Below are 19,407 nucleotides of genomic sequence, written 5' to 3' on the forward strand. Positions count from 1 at the left end.
AAAGTGGGGAGAGTGTCAACCAAAGCTAGGTCTATATGAAAAAGCCACAGAGAAACCTGTTACTTTGTAAGCTAAAAAAGTTTTTCCTGTGCTGAACAGGGATGTGGTGGGAGGAGACACCGCATAACAAAAACTGCTGCTCCCTTCACACTGCCTGGGGTTAGGGGCACGCACTGCTCCGGAAGCCTTGACAGAAGAGCAAAGAACTCTTTGCTTTCATCCTTTGAACTGGACAAAAGCTTTCTAAATGCGTTAGATTTATGATTATAGTGAAATGACCTATGGAAATATCCTTCACAATATACCAGATCATCCAACAAACGAAAGATGAATCTGTCTTGCCATTTTTGTATCAAATCTGACCTGCCTCTGTCTCTTATTGTCAGTCTCTCTTTAGAGAAGAATAAAGCAAAGTCATGATACTTTACAAGTCAGGATACTTAACAATTGCGTTTTGTGAATGACATAAAGCATCCCCTTTAGATTATGTAAAGTGCAACAAAGACGTATCTATTTTAGGATTAGACAACTGAATTTCCATCAGGTTTAAAGCTTTTTACATTGCAACTAGTTGCTCTACTTTGGATCACAATGGCATCAGAGAATGAGACAAAAGTAAACCAAGGCATGTAGGGACCAACCTGCAGTGTCTGCAGCAGACACAGGATACGGGACAAGGGCAGATGGAGTAAATGTTCACCATTCCGGAGTAGCATACACATCTGTTTATGACATACTCAACATATAGTTGAAAATAACAGTCAAACCACCTGTCTTGCCAATCCTGTGCCTCCTGCCTCACATGGATTCTGCTAGAAGGTAAATACTGGTGTTTGCCACAGTGTGATCCCTGTTCCATTGGAAGCTCTGCCTCAAATCTGCCCCTTTCAGAAAGTGTGCCAAGTGGCGGCTCCTTCCCTGGAGCTGATCAAGACCATGCCTACAGGGTATTGAGGCTCTGGTCCATAAACCTGCCATATAATTTCCCCTCTTTCCTTCCCTGCTTTGCTCAGGTTCTTTACTTTTAAATGGGCTCGATTTGGCTTACTGTATTGGTGGAGGAACCTACCACCGGGGATTCAAAATACCTGTTAATGCCCACCACTCCTAACCTGGATGGAGAAATCAGGCCCACGGTTCCAACCACCACTGATTCACAATCTTTTAATCTAAAACAAGGACCGCAGTGGAAGAACAGTAAGCAAGTATGTTAATTAGCTGCTAGCGACTTTTCTGCTTTTACTTGTTTTGTTGTTTGGTTCTGTATCTAATTTTAAGTGATAAGACAAAATTAAACTTGACTCTGCCTCTGCCAGGAAATGTTCATGTTTTGATTTTAAAGGCCTGTTTTCTGCTTTCCTTTCACCACTACGCATGCGTCACTGCTTACCCTTTATACAAGCAGAGCTGTTCTATACAACCTAACGAAAAAACTGTGAAAAAAAAAAACAGACCTGGTGGCACACACCTTGAGTCCTAGCACTTGAGAGGAAGAGGCAGAAAAAGCCGGGCTTCAGTCATCCTCCCGCCATGTAGGGAGTTAGAGTCAAACTTGGCTATGTGTGTGCCTGTCTCAAGTGGAAACATTAAAAAATGGAACTAGAAACAAACAAATCTACCTCCTTGTTTTCATTTTGTTTGCTTTGCCATAGAGGGATGTTCATTCCTGGTGTCTTGTAAGTGTAATTATACTCTTTGGAGGGAAGATTTGGCCTTCAATGGAAAGGCAGTCTCTCTCACTGACTTTGACGGGAGAGTCTACTTTTGCAAGAGTGAAATCCCACCAAATCGGCTTTCCAAAATGTTCTGTGGAAAGTAAGAATTAATAGATGCCAAGTCCTCACTCCCGACTGTCAAACAGGAGACAAATTCATCAGACAACAGGGTCTGTTCTGGAATAGTTTCCCTGGATACGTCACTTTCCAAAATCATGGTTGTTTCCTCCTGTCTTGAGTTTTGTATGTCAAGAGGATTGAATTCACCTTGATTTAAAACGAGGTTAAATTCATCAAGAGTTAGAATTTTGCTTAGTAAAGTCGTACTTGAGGCAGAAAATGCAAAGTTGGGATATGTTTTCAGTCTGGTAAAGTGGTCACTTGTGGCCTCAAGGGTTGCAGACTCCTTCTCATCCCTGTTAATGAAATGGTCTCCCCCGGGGGGAATGTTTGAAATCTGGGGTTTGTAGCCAGTGTTGAGATCAGGAATATACACAACAGAAGAACTGGTAGACAGCGTTGTTAGCGGACAGTCCCTTGTCTCCAGGAGTCCTGTGAGCCTTTCTTCCTTGTAACCTGTGGGACTGTACTCCAGCGGAGAGATTTCACTTACCTCTGTAAGCACAGGATCCACATACACAGTCTGCTCACTGTCATCATTATCCTCAAATACACTTTTTTCCTAGAAAAAAAAAAGACATTACTTCACTTTACAAACAAAACACCCCCCCTCCCAAGAAAACCCCCCAAAAACTATTTAAAGGAATCAACTGAATAATTGAGTTAGGGATGAAATGTTCTTTCCCCTTTATCTTAGTGTTATGTCCTGGATGACTTTCTCCTGTCTTTTTGGTGTCTTCTAAACCTTTATTCAGGCCTCCCAAAGATAGAATTAAAAACAATCCAAGTCTTAAGCATATTTCTTGGTTAAAACCTTAAAAAAAAAGTTTTTTAGCCAGGTTGCGGTGGCACACACCTTTAATCCCAGCACTCCGGAGACAGGCATATCTCTGTGAGTTCGAGGCCAGCCTGGTCAACAAAATGAGTTCTAGGACAGTCAGAGCTGTTACACAGAGAAACCCTGTCTGAAACAAAACCAAAACCAAACAAAAAAAGTTTTAAAATTTTTATTTATGTATTTTTTATTCTATCCTGGGAACCCTTTGTTCATATGACATATGTCTGGGCTAAGTTGATTTGTAGGTGTGCTGACTAGTTTTATGTCAACTCGACACAAGCTAGGGTCATTTTGGAAGAAGGTTGAGGAAATGTGGCCACCAGATTGGCCTGTGAACAAGCCTGATTGATGACTGATGTGGGAGGGGCTAGGTCATTGTGAGCAGTGCCACCCCCGAGCTAGTGGTCCTGGGTGCTATAGGAAAGCACACTGAACAAGCCATGGAAAGCAAGCGAGTAAGCAACTCTCCTCCGGGGCCTTGGCATCAGTTCCTGCCTCAAGTTCCTGCCCTGCCTGCCTTGGATGATGGACTGCAAGCTGTAAAATGAAACAAACCCTTCCCTCCCCAAGCTGCTTTTGGTCATAGTGGTTTATCACAGCAATAGAAAGCAAACTGAGACAACACGCTCACCCAGCTTTAAGCAGAACCATGTGTGTCTGTTTTACAGATAGGCCAGCACTGCCCAAGATGCTGTTGTCCCCTCTGTTCTTGAGCTCACATGGCTCTTCTGCCAAGAACATTCACATTTCCTCTCTGCATCCATCACATTTGGGCTCATTTTCTATGGTCATTGTTCTGGTAGTATTACATGTTTAGATGACATTTCTGTCCCACTAACTGGGCATTCAAAATGGTGATGGCTAAGCAGAGTTCTGGAAGTTCTGGAAACATATACTTCTGATCTTGGCTCTGTAGCTGGCAAAGCCGCACCTCCCCCAATCACCCCCCTGCCCTTCCCAGGGCCATCCTGGTGCATACTCCTTTTTTTTCCTGGTTGACATAAATCCTAGTCCACCCCAGTGACACCATCTTCCACAGTCATCCAACAATTAATCTTTGCATAGTCCATAAAGTTGGAGAAATGGACTGGTACCCTCCCTGAGACTTGGACATATCTCCGTCTCTTGTAAACAGTCCTCTTGGAGGTTTTAATGCATGTTCCACAAAACGTTAATTCCCTCCCTCCTCTGCCCTGAAGACACTTACCAGTCTTTCTTCCTGAATAGTATAGTTTCCTTTTCTCCTGCCCTTTACTCTGATAACTGTTCTTTCATCTAAATAGGGTTTGAGATACTACAACTTTGTTTCCACACACACATATACATAGCTATGTTTCTACTCTAATGACCAGACGGCACTCCAACTGACATTTCAATTGTGGAGATTTTGTTGTTGTTTACTATTTATTTTTAGAGTTATTTATCTTATTTTGTATGTACAAGTGTTTTGTTTGCATATATGTATTTGTATTATGTGTGTATATGGTATCTGAAGAGGTCAGAAAGGGGCACTGGATCCTCTGGAACTGGAGTTATGGATGGCTGTGGGCCACCATGTGGGTGCTAAGAATTGAACCTGGGTCCTCTGCAAGAGCAACAAATACTTTTAACCACTGAGCAGCCTCTCCAGCCTCTACTTATTTGTTTTGAAAGGTCTCATTATGTAGCTCAGGTTGGCCTTGAATTTGTGATCTTCTTGCCCCAGTCTTTCCAACGCTGGTATTACTGGCATACCTACCACACTGGGAACCAATCACGTTCTGTTTGGTGCTGTTTGATTACCTGTAGCAATTTTGCAACATTACTATTTTCCATTTTAGGAATATCTTCATGAAGCCACTTTGGGATTATTAGTAAGACTTTTCTTTTAATTCTAGAAAACAAAAAATGACACATTAGAAACAGCTCCTTTCTTCCTACCTTCCTTCCTTCCTTCCTTCCTTCCTTCCTTCCTTAGATTTTTGAGACAGGGTTTCTCTGTGTAGCCCTGACTGTACCGGAACTTGCTCTGCAGACCAGGCTGGCCCTGCCTCTGTCTCCTGAGTGCTGGGATTAAGGGCATGCACTGCCATGCTCTCTCAGCACATCTCTTTAGAATCAGAGCAGGCAATCATAGGTGATGAACTGAGCTAGAATGGAACACAACTTAACCTCATGAAGGAAAGTCTTCTGTCTCTTACTTAAGGGTTCAGTGAGAAGCCAGTTTGATGTCTTGTCAGATGTTTCTCATTGTGTTGCCTTTGTGTATAAAAGCACTTTCTACATTGACTGTGCACACTCATTTGGGCAAAAAGGCTATACCAGGGTTGTAGACAAGACCACACGATCTGAGGTCTATTTTTATACACCAAGAAACTGTGAAACAAGTAAGACCTGTCATTTGTTTTAGCAGGTTCCCTAAACACATTTATTAAATAACAACAAAAATGGCTGAGTGAACTTTGCAAGTTCCTTTGACCTTGATTGACACTAAGGAAAAATGATTTCTTTGTATATACGTATACAATCTTTTATGGTTCAGATTTCAAAATTAATTCACATTCTTTCTGTTTATAAGTAGACCAAGCTAGTGAGTTGATGATACTGTGATGTTTCACAATGCACATTGATACAGTATACAGTGATTTTACATATATATTTTTAATTTATCTACTCTTAGTTTTGTTAGATTTATGTGGCAATACGATGTTCTGAAAATATTTTACATCTTAAAAGACTGAAACTTTTGCTGTACCTCACTGCCAGAGTTAATAATACACCTCAAGGTCACTTAAGAGAACGCTAGCCTACCGTGTATTCAGTTTGTTTAATCCGCCTTTAAGAAAATACTGTAGTAGTCAATCTTACTTGCATTGGATTTCCCATGTAATCAACATTTACAACCTAAGCTAATGCATAGCTATAATCTTAAATTATCTCCTCTTCCGTTCCCCTGACCCAGATAATGCAAGTGTATCATTTGCTGAAAGCAGCAAATATAGAAGTTGAAAGCCACTTTCTAAAACCTACCATAAAGGTTGAAAGCAATCATGTATGGATATTAGTTGATAAACAATGATAGTTTTCATTGGTGTTATCTGGGTCAGTTGGGATCAGTTGGAGCCAGGGACTTAATCCCTTGTAAAACTCTGTTAAAGATTTCTATAAAGTATCCTATTCCTTTCCCATGTGATGCTTTCTGTGTTGATCAATAAAGAGTGAAGCCCTTTGTGAGAGACACACACGGCACTCACAGACAGACAGACACACATGGGGAGAGACACACACAGACACATGGACAGACAGATTCACAAGACAGCCTTCAGGCAGGTACAGGTTCAGACTCATACAGCAGACAGATGAGAAGGTACAGGGAACATGAGGCAGAGGATTCCAATCTGGACTTTGTTCTTGGTTAAATGACTCCAAGGGAAGTACTTTTACTTCTTTCCTTAATTCGACACTGATGCATTATTGGTAACTTGATCTTAATCACTAATACATAGAATCTGTGCATATTTAAAATGTGATTTTTGCCTCTGTTTTAGTTCTGATTTTAATAACGGGCTTTTATCAGTAATGTATAGTTGTATTAACCAACAGTATCTATTTATATGTTAAATACTTATATTGAAATTATTTCTTCTTTCTATTTTACATGTGCATGTATTTTCATTATACACGTGTGGATTTGTGGATATGTGTACATGTGGAGGCCTGGGGACAACCATGGGTTAGGTGCTATCTGCCTTATTTTGAAGACAGGGTCTATCACCAGCCTGGAGCTTGGAAAGTAGGTCAGTGAGCCTCCCAGATATGCCTGTTTCTGCTTTTCCAGCACTGGGATTATAAGTAAGTAACACAATACCTGTGACCTTTGTTAACTTGGATTCTGGGGCTCAAACTCATGTCCTACTTTAATGAAAGAGCCATCTCCCAAGCCCCTCTTTTATTTTCTTAAAATTGGAATTTAAGCAATTAAATTATCCAAGAATTGTTCTATTTTCTTAGGCATTATTGCTAACTAAAAGTCTTTGGGTTATATTAATTATAGTAATGAAATGGTTATTTAAAATTTCAAACTATGTAGGATATCTTTAGATGCTAATACTAATATTATTAATATTATCTTTAGATGATAATACCAGATTTTACAGGCATTATTTGAAACTAAGAAGTTTCAAGAATCTTTGTATTTAATTACATTTTAAGACAACCTCAAACAAAATTACATACTAGTTCGTCCACTTTGAAAAGGCACTAGGGATACACTTATTAACATATAATTTAAAATTTGAAATATTAAGTTCTGTGGGAAAAGCCTGTGCAGATAATAGGTTGGTATAATTTATAGACTAGCTTGCTTAAAACCTTTCTTCTTCATTTTGATTATACATTTAGATGAATGATTGCCTCATGAAACAAGTGTTGACAGAAAAGAAGACACTGGTTTCCAATTTCTGATTGGCTCTATATACAGTCTAAGTCAGAAACCAGAGAATGTTCATGTGTGTCCAAATCTGTGCATTATTAGACACACTAAAACACTGTAACATTAAAGATCTTTAGTCTGTAAACATATTAAAAATGCCAAATGCATCTGGTAACATACAGAAAATCAGAGGCCTTTCCTTACTCACATCTCATTTTGAACAACTAGGCAGAAACCTTTACTAATACTGTACTGGGAGAAGTCATTTGGAAGAAGATGGGCCCTTCCTCAAGACAACACAGCCTATTACTACTGATTTTAGTTGCCTACCATGACTAGATGGTAAGACATTATTTCTGAAGACACCATACACATTGGTTGCAGAATACAGAAAAATGATGCTGGAACTGACCTGGAAACTTCCTTCATACTGGCCAGTGTTCATAATGCTGGAAGGGTTTATGTCGGCCACTGGGGGAGGAAAGTCATCAATGGTTTTACCCAGTGGTAACCTCATGTTCTACAATACTAAAATGCCAGGCAAAATGTTTTCACTGGTGCTATAGCGCCAAGAAGGTTACAGGAGTGACCATCCACTTTCTGATCGGATTTGAATCCCTGTCCACAGGAGGAAATTGAAGTGTGGTGTTAAACCCGGTTAAAAGCTCATGTCTGGGAAGGGCATAGACCCAAATAAGGAAGAGCTCTACTACTGTCCTTTGCTAAATGGTCCTGTTGTCAAATTGCCTTCTATGTATTTGTTTATACTCATAGATTAGTGGTATTCTCAACTTGGGTCAGAGAAGCTTCTTTTTACAGTAAGCAGATGTCAATGCAGAGACTCATAATTGGTCAAAGTTCTGAGAAATAAGTAACTGTTTAATGATCAGTCTGAGTGGAATATCTAAAATACCCTCACCTTGCAAGGCTTAAGCCAGCATGGCAGATGAAGGGGTAGAAAGAAGGTAAGAGACAGAGGATAGGGAGGAGTGCTGTGAAATGCTGTCTTCAGGACACGACATGGTTGCCACACTCACAGACTTAATACCAGCCGTGGTTACCTGCATGAGACCTGTTCAGTTCCTGAATCTCACATAAGGGTGGAAAGAGAGAACCAACAACAAAGTTGTCCTCTGATCTCCATGCACACACCCTGTGACATGTGTACACTCTTCCAGTCACAAATAACACACACACACACACACACACACACACACACACAATAATGATTAAAAATTCTCTTTTTCAAAATAAAGATGTTAATGTGTAAAGAACTGACTTGACTATATTTTGGTAGTACACATATATGGCCGAAATCAGGAACCAGACACTACAAAAACCTACCCTATTCGAAGTGATGTGTTAAATATCCCAATCAGAGTAAAAATCGGCAACATGGTGGACAAGAAGACCATTCCCGACAAAAATCCAATGTCTTGACTATTATCTAACAAAGGAAAGAAAATAAATTTAACTAGGCATTAGTGTCCATGTGGTGATCACACCGCTGTTTTCTGCACCCTGTTTAAAGTGACAGTCGCTGATCTCAAAGGGAGGGAAGGCAGAGTTGACATTCACCTGAGACTACAAAGTGACTGCCCTTCCAGATTGCCTGACTGTGTACCCCAGGAAACCATCTTCTGTCTGAGGAAATTGGACCGCGTCTATCTGAGGTCAGTGGGTTTCTAGAAGTGCATCTCCAGCAAATGTGGTCAACACACACATACATAGTTTATGTGAGTAAGTGCTGTGATAAACCTCATTTGGTTTGTCTGACACAGCTGAGAATTCCCAACTGCTGTGACAATGTCTAAGGCTGGCCAAAGCCACAACTAAGATCTCTTTGTAAACTTTTCTGTGAGGCAACATTTATTAACTTCTCACCATTCTTGAAAATGAAATTTGACCTATAAGAAAGCATAGTAATTCTGCCTAGAACAGTATACGCTGTGGGGAAGAAATAAAAATTGCCACATGTGACACCCATTTTAAAAACACCTTTCTTACATTTTGAAGTTGAATTGATCTCTTTAGATCTCTCAATAGAGTTTATCCAGTGTGTGTTACTCATAGGCTCATCACATTTTCCCCTAGTACAGGGGAAGATAACCACAGTATTTTCAGATCTAGAAGATATTTCAGACGTGATTTACCAATTTGGAACTTGTAGGATCATGCCGAGTTAGCAGCTACCTTTCTACCTTTCCATTCTTCTTTCATCCCTGCCTCCTTTCCCATTTTTCTTTGATAATTAGCACTAGGCAGCTACTAGACCCACACTAGTCACTTCTCTGCTCCGTTCACCTGGGGGCTTCCAGGTTTTCCTTCCTCCTCTTTAAACACACTTGCCAGGCAAGAGCCTGTGAACTTTACCTCTTTCAAATTCTCACAGACTAGGGAATTCGTATTTTTCTAGGACTAAAGATGTATTATTGAATATTCTAAGCAACTATTTGGGTTGCAAGCTACTGCACACCATTGAGCATTAGCACTTGGAATTAGATAGAGGGTTATCAAGGTAACGTGGTGCTTGGGGACATAGTGTAAGGAGGATTATCAGAGGGACCAGGAGTCTAATTGAACTCTGCCACTCTTCAGCTCTATGAACTTGGGGAATAATTATCAACTTGCTGAGAGTCACATTTTATTTTCCACAAGACACAGATAGTACTGTCTGTCTAATGGAGCAGCCATGAGTCCCCAGCCTCCAAAATTTCCACAGAAAATTCAATGTGCATGTATACAATTAGGAATCTGTATTGGGATGTTTTTGCCTGCTTCATGTTTCTGTATAACATGTGACATTTTCCTTCTTGTTTTGTTGTTTTTCTTCCCTATCTATGAAGAGTAGAAGCTCAAGGAAGACAAAGGCATTGTTTATTTTTCCTCTCTCCCTCCCTCTCCTTCCCTCCTTTTCTCCCTCCCCTGCCTCCTTCACTCTTTGACAAGATCTCATGTAGCCCATATTGACTTCTAACTTACTATGTAGCTGATGTATTGAACTGTTGATCTTCCCGCTTCCACCTCCTCATTGCTAGGATTATAGGCTTATACCACCAGGTCCAGCTTTGTCCACTTTTTTTTTTCATTGTCAATTTTCCATCACCCAGAACAGTACCCAGTACATAGTTATTTAACACACATTTGTTGAATAAATTAACAACAGTGCAAAAATACCAATACAACCTGCAAAATTCCTTACTCTAGTCCTGTTAGATTTTTGTGCCAGGAAGTAAATAGTCTGCTAGTCAAACAGTCAGACCTCAAGTTTTTCAATGTCAAACTTCAATTTAGAGTTATATTTGCTCATTGTACAATCTTATCTAATATTTTTACATGCCTGAAACATTTATATGTGGCCATCAATAAAAACACATCAAGTCCATGTTAAACAAATTAAATGGGATCTGATTCATCTAAGAGGAAGAGCACAGACTTGTGTATTTAAAAGGATAGGGCTGAGTATGATGTTTCATGCTGGTAATCCCAACATTTGGGAAGCTGAGGCAGGAGGCAGGCTGTGAATTTCAGGACATCCTGGAACTGGGCTACAGAGTGAGACTCTGTCTTGAGAAGCAAAACAAAACAACAAACAAACAAATAAATAAATGAAAGCAAAAAGTAAGACTTGAATTTCTAACAGTTTTGTATGTTTGAGCATTCTTCAGCCTCCCTGAAGTTGAGTTTTCCCTTTTATAGAGTAGGTCCATGGCATTTATCTCAACAGGTTGCTCTTCAGATTGACAGATGATGTATATACAACCCTAGCACATGGTGGGCAAGTGATATGTTTTTAAAAAGACGTTTTTGGGACTAGAGACCCATAGCCTGCTGAAACAACATTGTAACCTCCTCACTACCACAGCAGACAGGTGCCCCTGAACTGTTGCTTACATTCAGTGTAAGCACATTTTGAACCTAGTCAAGTATTTCCCAGAAATGCTGATATGTCATTTTTGGTGTGAAAGTTACCTGCTGAGGAGGCCTTAATTCCAAGTACATACATACACACATACATACAAACATGTGCATTTTTTCTTTACCAGAAGTAAGATGTCCTTTAAAGACTGTAGCAGTGAGCATCTCAATCTTCTGAGATTCGTGGGATGATTTTGATGTGACCTGAGGAACTTAAAACAAGAAAGAAAGAATATCAACATTTTAGGTCTTAGCATTCTAGTGGCCCCCGTTCCTGAGACATTTTTCTCTTGTTTGGAGGTGATTCAAGTAGTAATTTTAATATGTTCAGAGGGTGGGATAAAGCAAGGGCCTCAAATGTGTATCTTTTATTTTCTTTTCAGTGACTACATCTTGAAGGAGGAACTTCTGAATGGACAGTTCAAACTACACCAGGCTGAGCCTTTAATCTGAGCACTTGGGAGGCAGAGGCAGGTAGATCTCTGTGAGTTCGAGGCCAGCTTAGTCTACAGAGTGAGATCCAGGACAGGCCCTAAAAGCTACACAGAGAAACCCTGTCTTGAAAAACCAAAATCCAAAAACACCAAAACCAAAACAAACAAACAAACAAACAAACAAAAACCCAAAAAAACCCCCAAAACAAAAAACTACACCAGGCTTTAAAATACCAACATGGCTAGCAATTTCACTTGGTTTCTAGGCAACAAACACCAAGACAATACCAAGATAAAAATTCCACCCAGCCACAAAAATGCACAGTAACTTGTTCCTACTTGGTTTCTTCCAGTTGGTGATGATGCTATGACGTCCACATTGCCTTGGCTGTCCAAGCTGGGTCACCTCTGCCTTGGTACAGGCTCTGGCTTTGGCTGCACTAAGGTGAGCTTTTATGAGCAGACACTTTGAGGTTGTAACACAGAGGTGAGATGTCACTAATGACTCCTCTCGCTGCTTTCCTGCTCTTGAGGATCTTGGCCAGCCCTGTCTAGCCATCAGACTTTCAGGGCCCCACTAATGAAAGCTTGGGAACTGGGTGAGGTAAGAAGTCTTGGCAGTTAATTTACTTTAGGTCTGAATTCAAAAGAGTTCCAGAGCAAGCTTGCCCTTCTCCTGCTTCCTAATAAATGAGAGCTGTCAGAGGTGACTTCAAGGGCACAACCCTCAAGAGCAGAAGACAGCACTGAAGAAGGTTTTGATTCTGAAACAGGTTCTAAGTTCAGCATCCCAGACGCCCTACGTATCCAGCCATTCCAGGGTCATTATTCAAATTCACCTTTTGAAAAAGTGTTTTGCATAACTTGAGATGTTCCTGTTGCCAAGCCACCAAAGGCTTATGTGATAAAGTGTGGTCTCTGGAACACTTGTTAAGAAATGCACAACACATATTCAAAGAAAAGATTCCTATAGGCGTTTACAATTTTTTTTGAAAGACTTACTTGTATGCAGGTAACTTAAGGGCAAATTTCTGTAAACTATGGGCTGGGGATTTTAGCATACGAGAACATCAGGAAACAGTAAGGTCTGTCTTGTGTCTTGACTCTTTCCACAGCAAGAGGAAAGTGTTCCCTGTGAATTGTGGCAATCAGAAATTGTTTTCAGATTCACAGTGTTTCACTAAGTTTCTTCTGCTCCCTGGCAAATAATTCTACTAAATCCTGAGTCATGAAGGTTAAGTAGTCATGGCCAACCGCCAGGCTTGCTCATCTAGATGAATGGCTCACAGAGCAGTGATCAGCCTCACAAGTCAAGAAGGACTTGCAGCTACATGCTTTGGGAATTTAAGGGCAGAAATATAATATTAAAATGCAGCATAATTTTCCCGTTGGCAAAGGCAGAGGTTTACAGCATGTGTTGCCCCTATTTTTATTTTTACTTTTATTATTTGAAAACTAGCATTTTCATTTAAAAATAGTAAATTGAACTGTTGTATTTTTAATACAAGTTAATATAATTTTGCTGTATAAACCAAGTTGATTATTTGGCAATGAAAACTTCATTGGATTATTAACTTATATCATACAAGACTAACTGTATTTCATATTATTAGCCTTGATGAATAAATACAATTTTCCTTTAGAATCTGTTATCGTAGTTTCAAATCAACAAGGTGTGCTCATTGAAATTAAGCTAGTCATTTAAAAGAGATTTTTAATTATGAGATGGTAATTTCATAAAGGTTTAGATATCTGAATAAAATAACTTATAAACAGAACTATCAGGGTAGAAATCAAATCTGTGACAAATTTTTTTTAGCATAGCATGAAATGAAACCATACATTTTCCATGTTATACTGCCACCAAGTGGCTAGTTAATTTCTTTATAAATCACACTTAAATTTTTTTTTCATTGTAAAAGCAAAAGTTATGGTGAAGATATTTTTACAGGAAATAGTGTGAGGTAAAAACAACCCAATTCTACCCTCTTAATTCACCAGGTGTCAGTCTCTTGTAGTATTTTTAAGTATTTTAACACATGAAAGCACCCACAGGTAGAGTGACACACACGTAGACTCCTTCACAGCTGTAAAACATTGTTATGTCTGTCAGCTTTAACCATTAGGCCGTTAATTTCCATGCTGGAGAAACCTCATGCTATCTCTGTTATTGCTTTATTAAATGTGTTATTTTGTTCACAATGGGACAATTCTGTCCTGCAGTAGAATGTTACATTGTATGACTAGTATAGCTTCACAGGATATATTTCAGGATATTCAGAAACCCAAATAATTTCTAGTTTGGAAAATTTTTTTGATGTAGTTTGCACATACTATCACGGAAAGTAAGAGTGATCCTAAGAGAAGACAATGTGCCTGGAAAGAGTTGACGTTTTTATAATAAAAATAGCTCCCCATTCTTGGACAAAAAGTAGAGCATAAATATACTCTTTAGCTCAACAAATACCAGGCTAAATTAACCAAATCTGCTCCAAAGGACTGGTTTTGGAAATAATGTATTCTGTTTGTTTCTTTGAGTTGATGCCAAATGATCTCCTTAGCTCTTCCCTGTGTGGCCACCTCCGGTCAACCATGTTATCACTGTGAGGCAACCACTCAGTATCTTCCAGTGTGTTTCAGATGACACAGAAGACCTCATATCCTCTCTGCTGAGCCTTGCAATCATGTCTAACTTCATCATAACTAAGCATGCCATTTACTGAATGAAGACTTAGGTATGGTAACCAACCAATGTCGTCTTCATGGCAGTTAAGAGTGGAACTTCTCACCTAGTTTCTGCACATACTTTGTACTGGTCACTAGGTTCATGAATTAATAGTCTCACTTTTACAGCAGGGCAGTTCAGGGTGGTGGACCTGCCAGCAGTCTGGCCCCCTAATAGGTAGCTTTGCTTCTCTGGGGACAAGTCAGTGTGTCATCCCTGCCTGGCCTCACTGGGTTCTCAATCCCACCACATTGTGTATTATTGGGCTAAAGCACTGAGCACTGATTCTTTAAAGCTTCAGCCTATGATTATTTTCTCCAGATATTTTTCGTGATCACTCTGTCAACACACGCTAATTAGGAGAGGCTTGGAAAGTACAGAAGATTGTGGACAGCACACAGGATTTCAGATTGTGTCACAACCTAGAAGCAGTCATTTGAAACATTTGTTTTGTTTCCACATCAATACCCTCTTGGAGATCACATGCCTTAGCAATATCACAGCGTGTCTTTTGCATTCAGTGTTACATAATGAGCACTTCCTCATTAAAAATTTCTCAAAACACATAGTTGCTTAATACTCATCACACCCATGCAATGAGTACCCATTCAATAACACTCCGATTGAGAAGCTGTTTTGAACGTAAACTGTTGACTCACATAAAATAGCCCAGGTTCTAGCTCCACCAATCGGAATTATATAACCCTAAACAAATTATTAGTTCCTTCTGTGACTTGTGTTCTTCACAGCAAAACTGGAAGACAGCCATGCTTAACTCAGGGATTCTAATGAACATCTTAGTTACTGTTGTGTTGCTGGGAAGAGACACCATGATAAAGGCATCTTATAAAAGAAGCTATTTAATTGGAGACTTGCTTCCAGTTTCAGAGAGTGAGTCCATGATCGTCATGGAGGGAACAGTGGTGGCCGGAATCATAGTTCAGAGAAAGTTGCAGGCAGAGAGAGAGAGAGAGAGAGAGAGAGAGAGAGAGAGAGAGAGAGAGAGAGAGAGAGAGAGAGAGAGAGAGAGTGGGTCAGATCTGGACTCATCTCTTCCAATAAGGAACACCTCCTAATCTTCCACAAACAGCTCCGCTAACTGGAGACCAAGCATTCAAACATAGGAGTCTACGGGGGCCATTCTCATTCAAACCACCACAATGAGATAGTTTACATGAAGTACCTAGTACCATGTTTTACATGAATGAAAGCCTCAAAAATATTATTTATTGCTATGTTGGATATTTGAATTGGCTTCAAGTTCTTACTTTCATAATTAGCTTTGGGACAAATGTCACTGCACATGAATTTCCTTTCTTATCTGTTGATTCTTTCCCATATATCTTGAGACCCACATTTCTAATTATTTTTCAAGGTTGTGTTTCTATATGTGGGCTTCTTTGGCCACAGACATAGGCATCTATGGGACCGTTTTATTTATTTCTTCCTTTGCCAGGCTTTGTGTCATTTAAGGACTGTATTATAAGAACTTAGATCAGAGCTGACAGGTGCCATTCTGGACATTTCTTTCCAAAAAACAAGAGTCAAAGCAAGAGGTAATTTTTTTTTAAACCAAAGTACTATTTTCTTAAAGCATAAACATCTCCGTTTGGTTCCTATCTTGCTAGTCTTATTTTAATAATTCAGCTGTGTAACAACATTTAAGTGTTATCATTCCGGGCCCAACCTGGGATGGTGGAATTCAATACCATCAGATCGAGGGCAATCATTTGGTCTAGCCTATACTGATTGGGAAAGTGAAGGCACTGACCATACAACACTAGACAGGCATCAGAAGCCCAAGGAAGAAACAATAGTGTGTCAGCAACCAACTCACTGTGACACCTGGAAAACTAAGCCAGATCAAGTTATTTCACGGGTAAATGAATCGTATCATCCATGATAATTAGTGATGGCAAGGTATGCAGAGACACTACCAACAGACTCTCTTAATTCATGCATTCCTCCCTTGTAGTATGTTTACAGAGAAAAGGGAAGACGAACAAAGGCATCTTGTTGCAGCAACGAATAGAAGAAAGGGAAGGAAAGCAACCAGAATCTGTTCAAGAAGATTCCCCAGGCAACGTGGACCACACAGAGATGCAGGTCAGAGGTCAAAGCAAGTCAAGATTCTACAGGTAAGACTTTTGCCTGTTGTCAAAGGTTTTTTCAAAGTTCCGTCCTTGGTTTTGGGCACAGTACATCCCTCTTCTCAAGTCTGAATAGTCTAGTAGCCTCTTGGGAAGAACAGTGCACACTTCTACCCACTGAGCAATTACTCTAGCCCTTCAGTACTCTTGAGTTGTTACTTATCCTACAGAAACACAGTGATTTATTAGAGGCAGGACCAGGAGAAGATAACACCTTGATGAGAAGTCCCAAATGGCTCATATTTCAAGGAACAGCGTATTTGTTTCATAGTTTATTAACTAAGAATCTACAAATTATAATTAATTTATATATGCCTGAATGACAAGTCTCCAATTATAAACAAGGGAAAATTTGGAAAACACTCTGTATACTGTTAACAAATTTACATTACATTTAATAGCATGTATATTGAGTTCTATTAAGATGTTTGGTTTTTTTCATCATTAGACACTAAAAATCCTGAAAAACTAATAATGAGCACCTAAATAGCTCTGGTGGTGGTACAGCTCGTAACTTCCCAGGAACAAAGTGAAAAGAAGTTTCACAGCTTGCTCACACTTGCCTTCCTCTGGAAAACCGTCCAAACAGGTGTCTGTCTTCTCTGGGAAACTTCTACTGAAAGTTGCAGTTAAGCACACTAATTAGTCATTATGAAATTACTGCCTTTCACTTGGCACTCTAGCTTCATAAAAGGATTACTAAATTCAAGCCCTTTTCCATCACAGAGAAGTCCGTAGGACAGAGCAGTGTCTCTGATTTATATTGGTAATACTGAGTTCAGGGAACTGACTTTGTTTTCAGTATTGGTTTTCCACAAATTATTGATGAATTATCTGTTTCATTTTGGGTATTTTTTGTGCTTGAAGACCCCAGAAGTTTCTGTAGCAGCTGTGCAGGTTGGTGGCATAGAAGCCCTCAGTGGTTCGGTCTCGCTGAGGCCTCACAGCCAGAGCAAACCAGATATGGCAGAGAGGGTCATATGGACACCATTCCAGAACACAGACCTGTTTCCTGTGCTTCTTAAGAGCTTGGGCTGCCAAGGATGCCAGAATGGGCGGACTCTCAGGAAGCGGCCAGACAGCACGAGAGAGAATTCCTAAGATTCTCTCATGTCCTCTGAAGCCTGTGATTGCTAAAACTGGGTTCTACACTTGTCTCTCCCTGCTTCTTGCCTTTGCCAGGTGTTTTTTATTAAGGAGACTAAGCAGCAGGCCCCCAATCCAGCACCAAGGCATCTTGCCAATGTGTACCAATGACCAGGCTTTCCCACAAACCCAGACTTTTATAATACACCAGAACTTAGCAGATGTATCTTAGTGGGGGCACAGAGGCATCACCTCCACCATCTTTTGCAAGCAAAGCCCAGATAGGCCCAGTGTGCGTAAGTAAATCACTAAGCCAAGCATAAACTCCAGAAAGGAGAGCAAAGAACTCTAGAGATATGGGTAGACATACCAGATTGTGTGTAGTAGCTGACTATGTGGCCTTGGAGGCCCACCTTTTACTTAGTAATCTTGACCCTTGAGTCCCTGGGAACCCAATCTGAGAACCCTGTTCTGTGTACTATTTCCCTTGTGTTTGGGCTCATTTGGATGGTCTTGTTTGCCTCTGGTTTTCATCAGAGTTAGCTAAAAAACCCAAGAAAAATCTGGGAACACTGAAAATTGAGAGCTGGAAACTAAACCTGGGAAGAATGATAACTAGCAATTCTCTCTATTCTTGGAGTGGGAGGATGGGTCTCATTACATATTCCAGGCTGGCTTAGAATTCACTATACTGTCCAGGCTGCCCTTGAACTCCTGGTGAGACTCTTGCCTCAGCCTAGATTTACAGGTAGTAGCCATCACAACCAGAGCTTCTATCTGAAGGTTGGTCTGCTATTTAAACATTGTTTCTTACACTTCATTACAGAAGAACCTGGGAGTGAAGTGGCTCAGGTATCTGCACAGGCATTTCCAAGCAACCGGCCCAGGGCTCCCACTCTGAGAAACATTGTACTCTAGATAATTTACTTGACTGGAACCTCTGTTTTGTTTCTAATGTAGGGCTCACTTTGAAAATGAACAAGTGAGAAAATAATCATAATATCCCATCAACTACTTCACACTTTGTCGTGAATAAATGAGGAGGAGGTGGGCTCCGTTTGAGGGACTGATAATGAAACAAAGCTCTGCCTGAAGGGTTTTCTTATTGACATACGTGGAGAGCATTTAGACAGTGGCTGAGATGGGACTGACACAGGCTCTTCCTAGGTCTCTAGGGAACGCAAACAGCTGAGCTGCCCTGAAACCCCACAGCCTGACTGTGCCAGGACTTGGCTATTGCCATGTTTTGTAACTTTTGGCAAGTTTTTGGACCTCATTGCCTTCATCTACATGGTGGAACAATGATCATGCTGGTTTTATAGGACCATAGCAATAGAGAACAATTCATAGGTAAAAAGTTTACCATAGTGACCATCCTAGAAATGTTAGCTTATATCGTATATTCTGAAGACTCCCAGTCTTTCTAAGTGACTTGATAACATGCTAGGATAGAGGAACATGGGTGTCTAACTAACAAAACTTCCCCTGTGGATGTGGTAAAGCCTGACATTCTGTTCTGAGGAACTGATTTTTTTTTTTTTATTTTTATAAAGCTCTGCTTTCCAGTAAAGGCTTAATATTCAAGGAAGGAAAAGAGATTAAGTCATTCAAGTCACCCAGCTCTTACTATAAGTGAGCTCTTTCGGTTTCTCTTTGAGCCTGGGTTTTTCAAAAACTTTTATTGTTGTCATAGTTGGCAGTACTTGAACGGGGCAGGCCAACCACGCTACAACTGACTAGCATCATAGCTTGAGAGCAGTTTTTGCTGCTTGTATTCTCCCCATCCATCCATCCACCCATCCATCCATCCATCCATCCTTCCATTTATTGGCAGACTCTCACTACATAGCCTAGGCTGAACTTGAACTCCAAATCCTCCTGCTTCAGCCTCCCGTGTTATAGGATTATAGGCATGTGCACCCATGCCCAGTGTTCAAGACCAGGCTTTAAAGACAAGGAAAACACGCTTTTCAGAGAGCAGCAATACAGAGAAATGCCTACTAGCCTAGC

The 19,407-nt window shown here is 40.2% G+C and overlaps 1 protein-coding gene across 1 annotated transcript in view; it reads right to left on the bottom strand.

Moving 5' to 3' along the window:
• Positions 1–1,642: 1,642 nt before the first annotated feature.
• Il23r (interleukin 23 receptor) overlaps positions 1,643–19,407 on the bottom strand; it is a 62,047-nt gene continuing 44,282 nt past the window's right edge. The window contains exons 7-10 of the mRNA XM_059256706.1: positions 11,128–11,214; positions 8,429–8,531; positions 4,456–4,546; positions 1,643–2,397 (exon numbers count right to left, since the gene is read on the bottom strand). Of these exons, the coding sequence (XP_059112689.1) occupies positions 1,759–2,397; positions 4,456–4,546; positions 8,429–8,531; positions 11,128–11,214 (920 nt within the window). The 3' untranslated portion in view covers positions 1,643–1,758. The remainder of the gene's footprint in view (positions 2,398–4,455; positions 4,547–8,428; positions 8,532–11,127; positions 11,215–19,407) is intronic.

The sequence above is a fragment of the Peromyscus eremicus genome, chromosome 3 (assembly GCF_949786415.1).
Source record: "Peromyscus eremicus chromosome 3, PerEre_H2_v1, whole genome shotgun sequence".
Lineage (NCBI taxonomy): Eukaryota > Metazoa > Chordata > Mammalia > Rodentia > Cricetidae > Peromyscus > Peromyscus eremicus.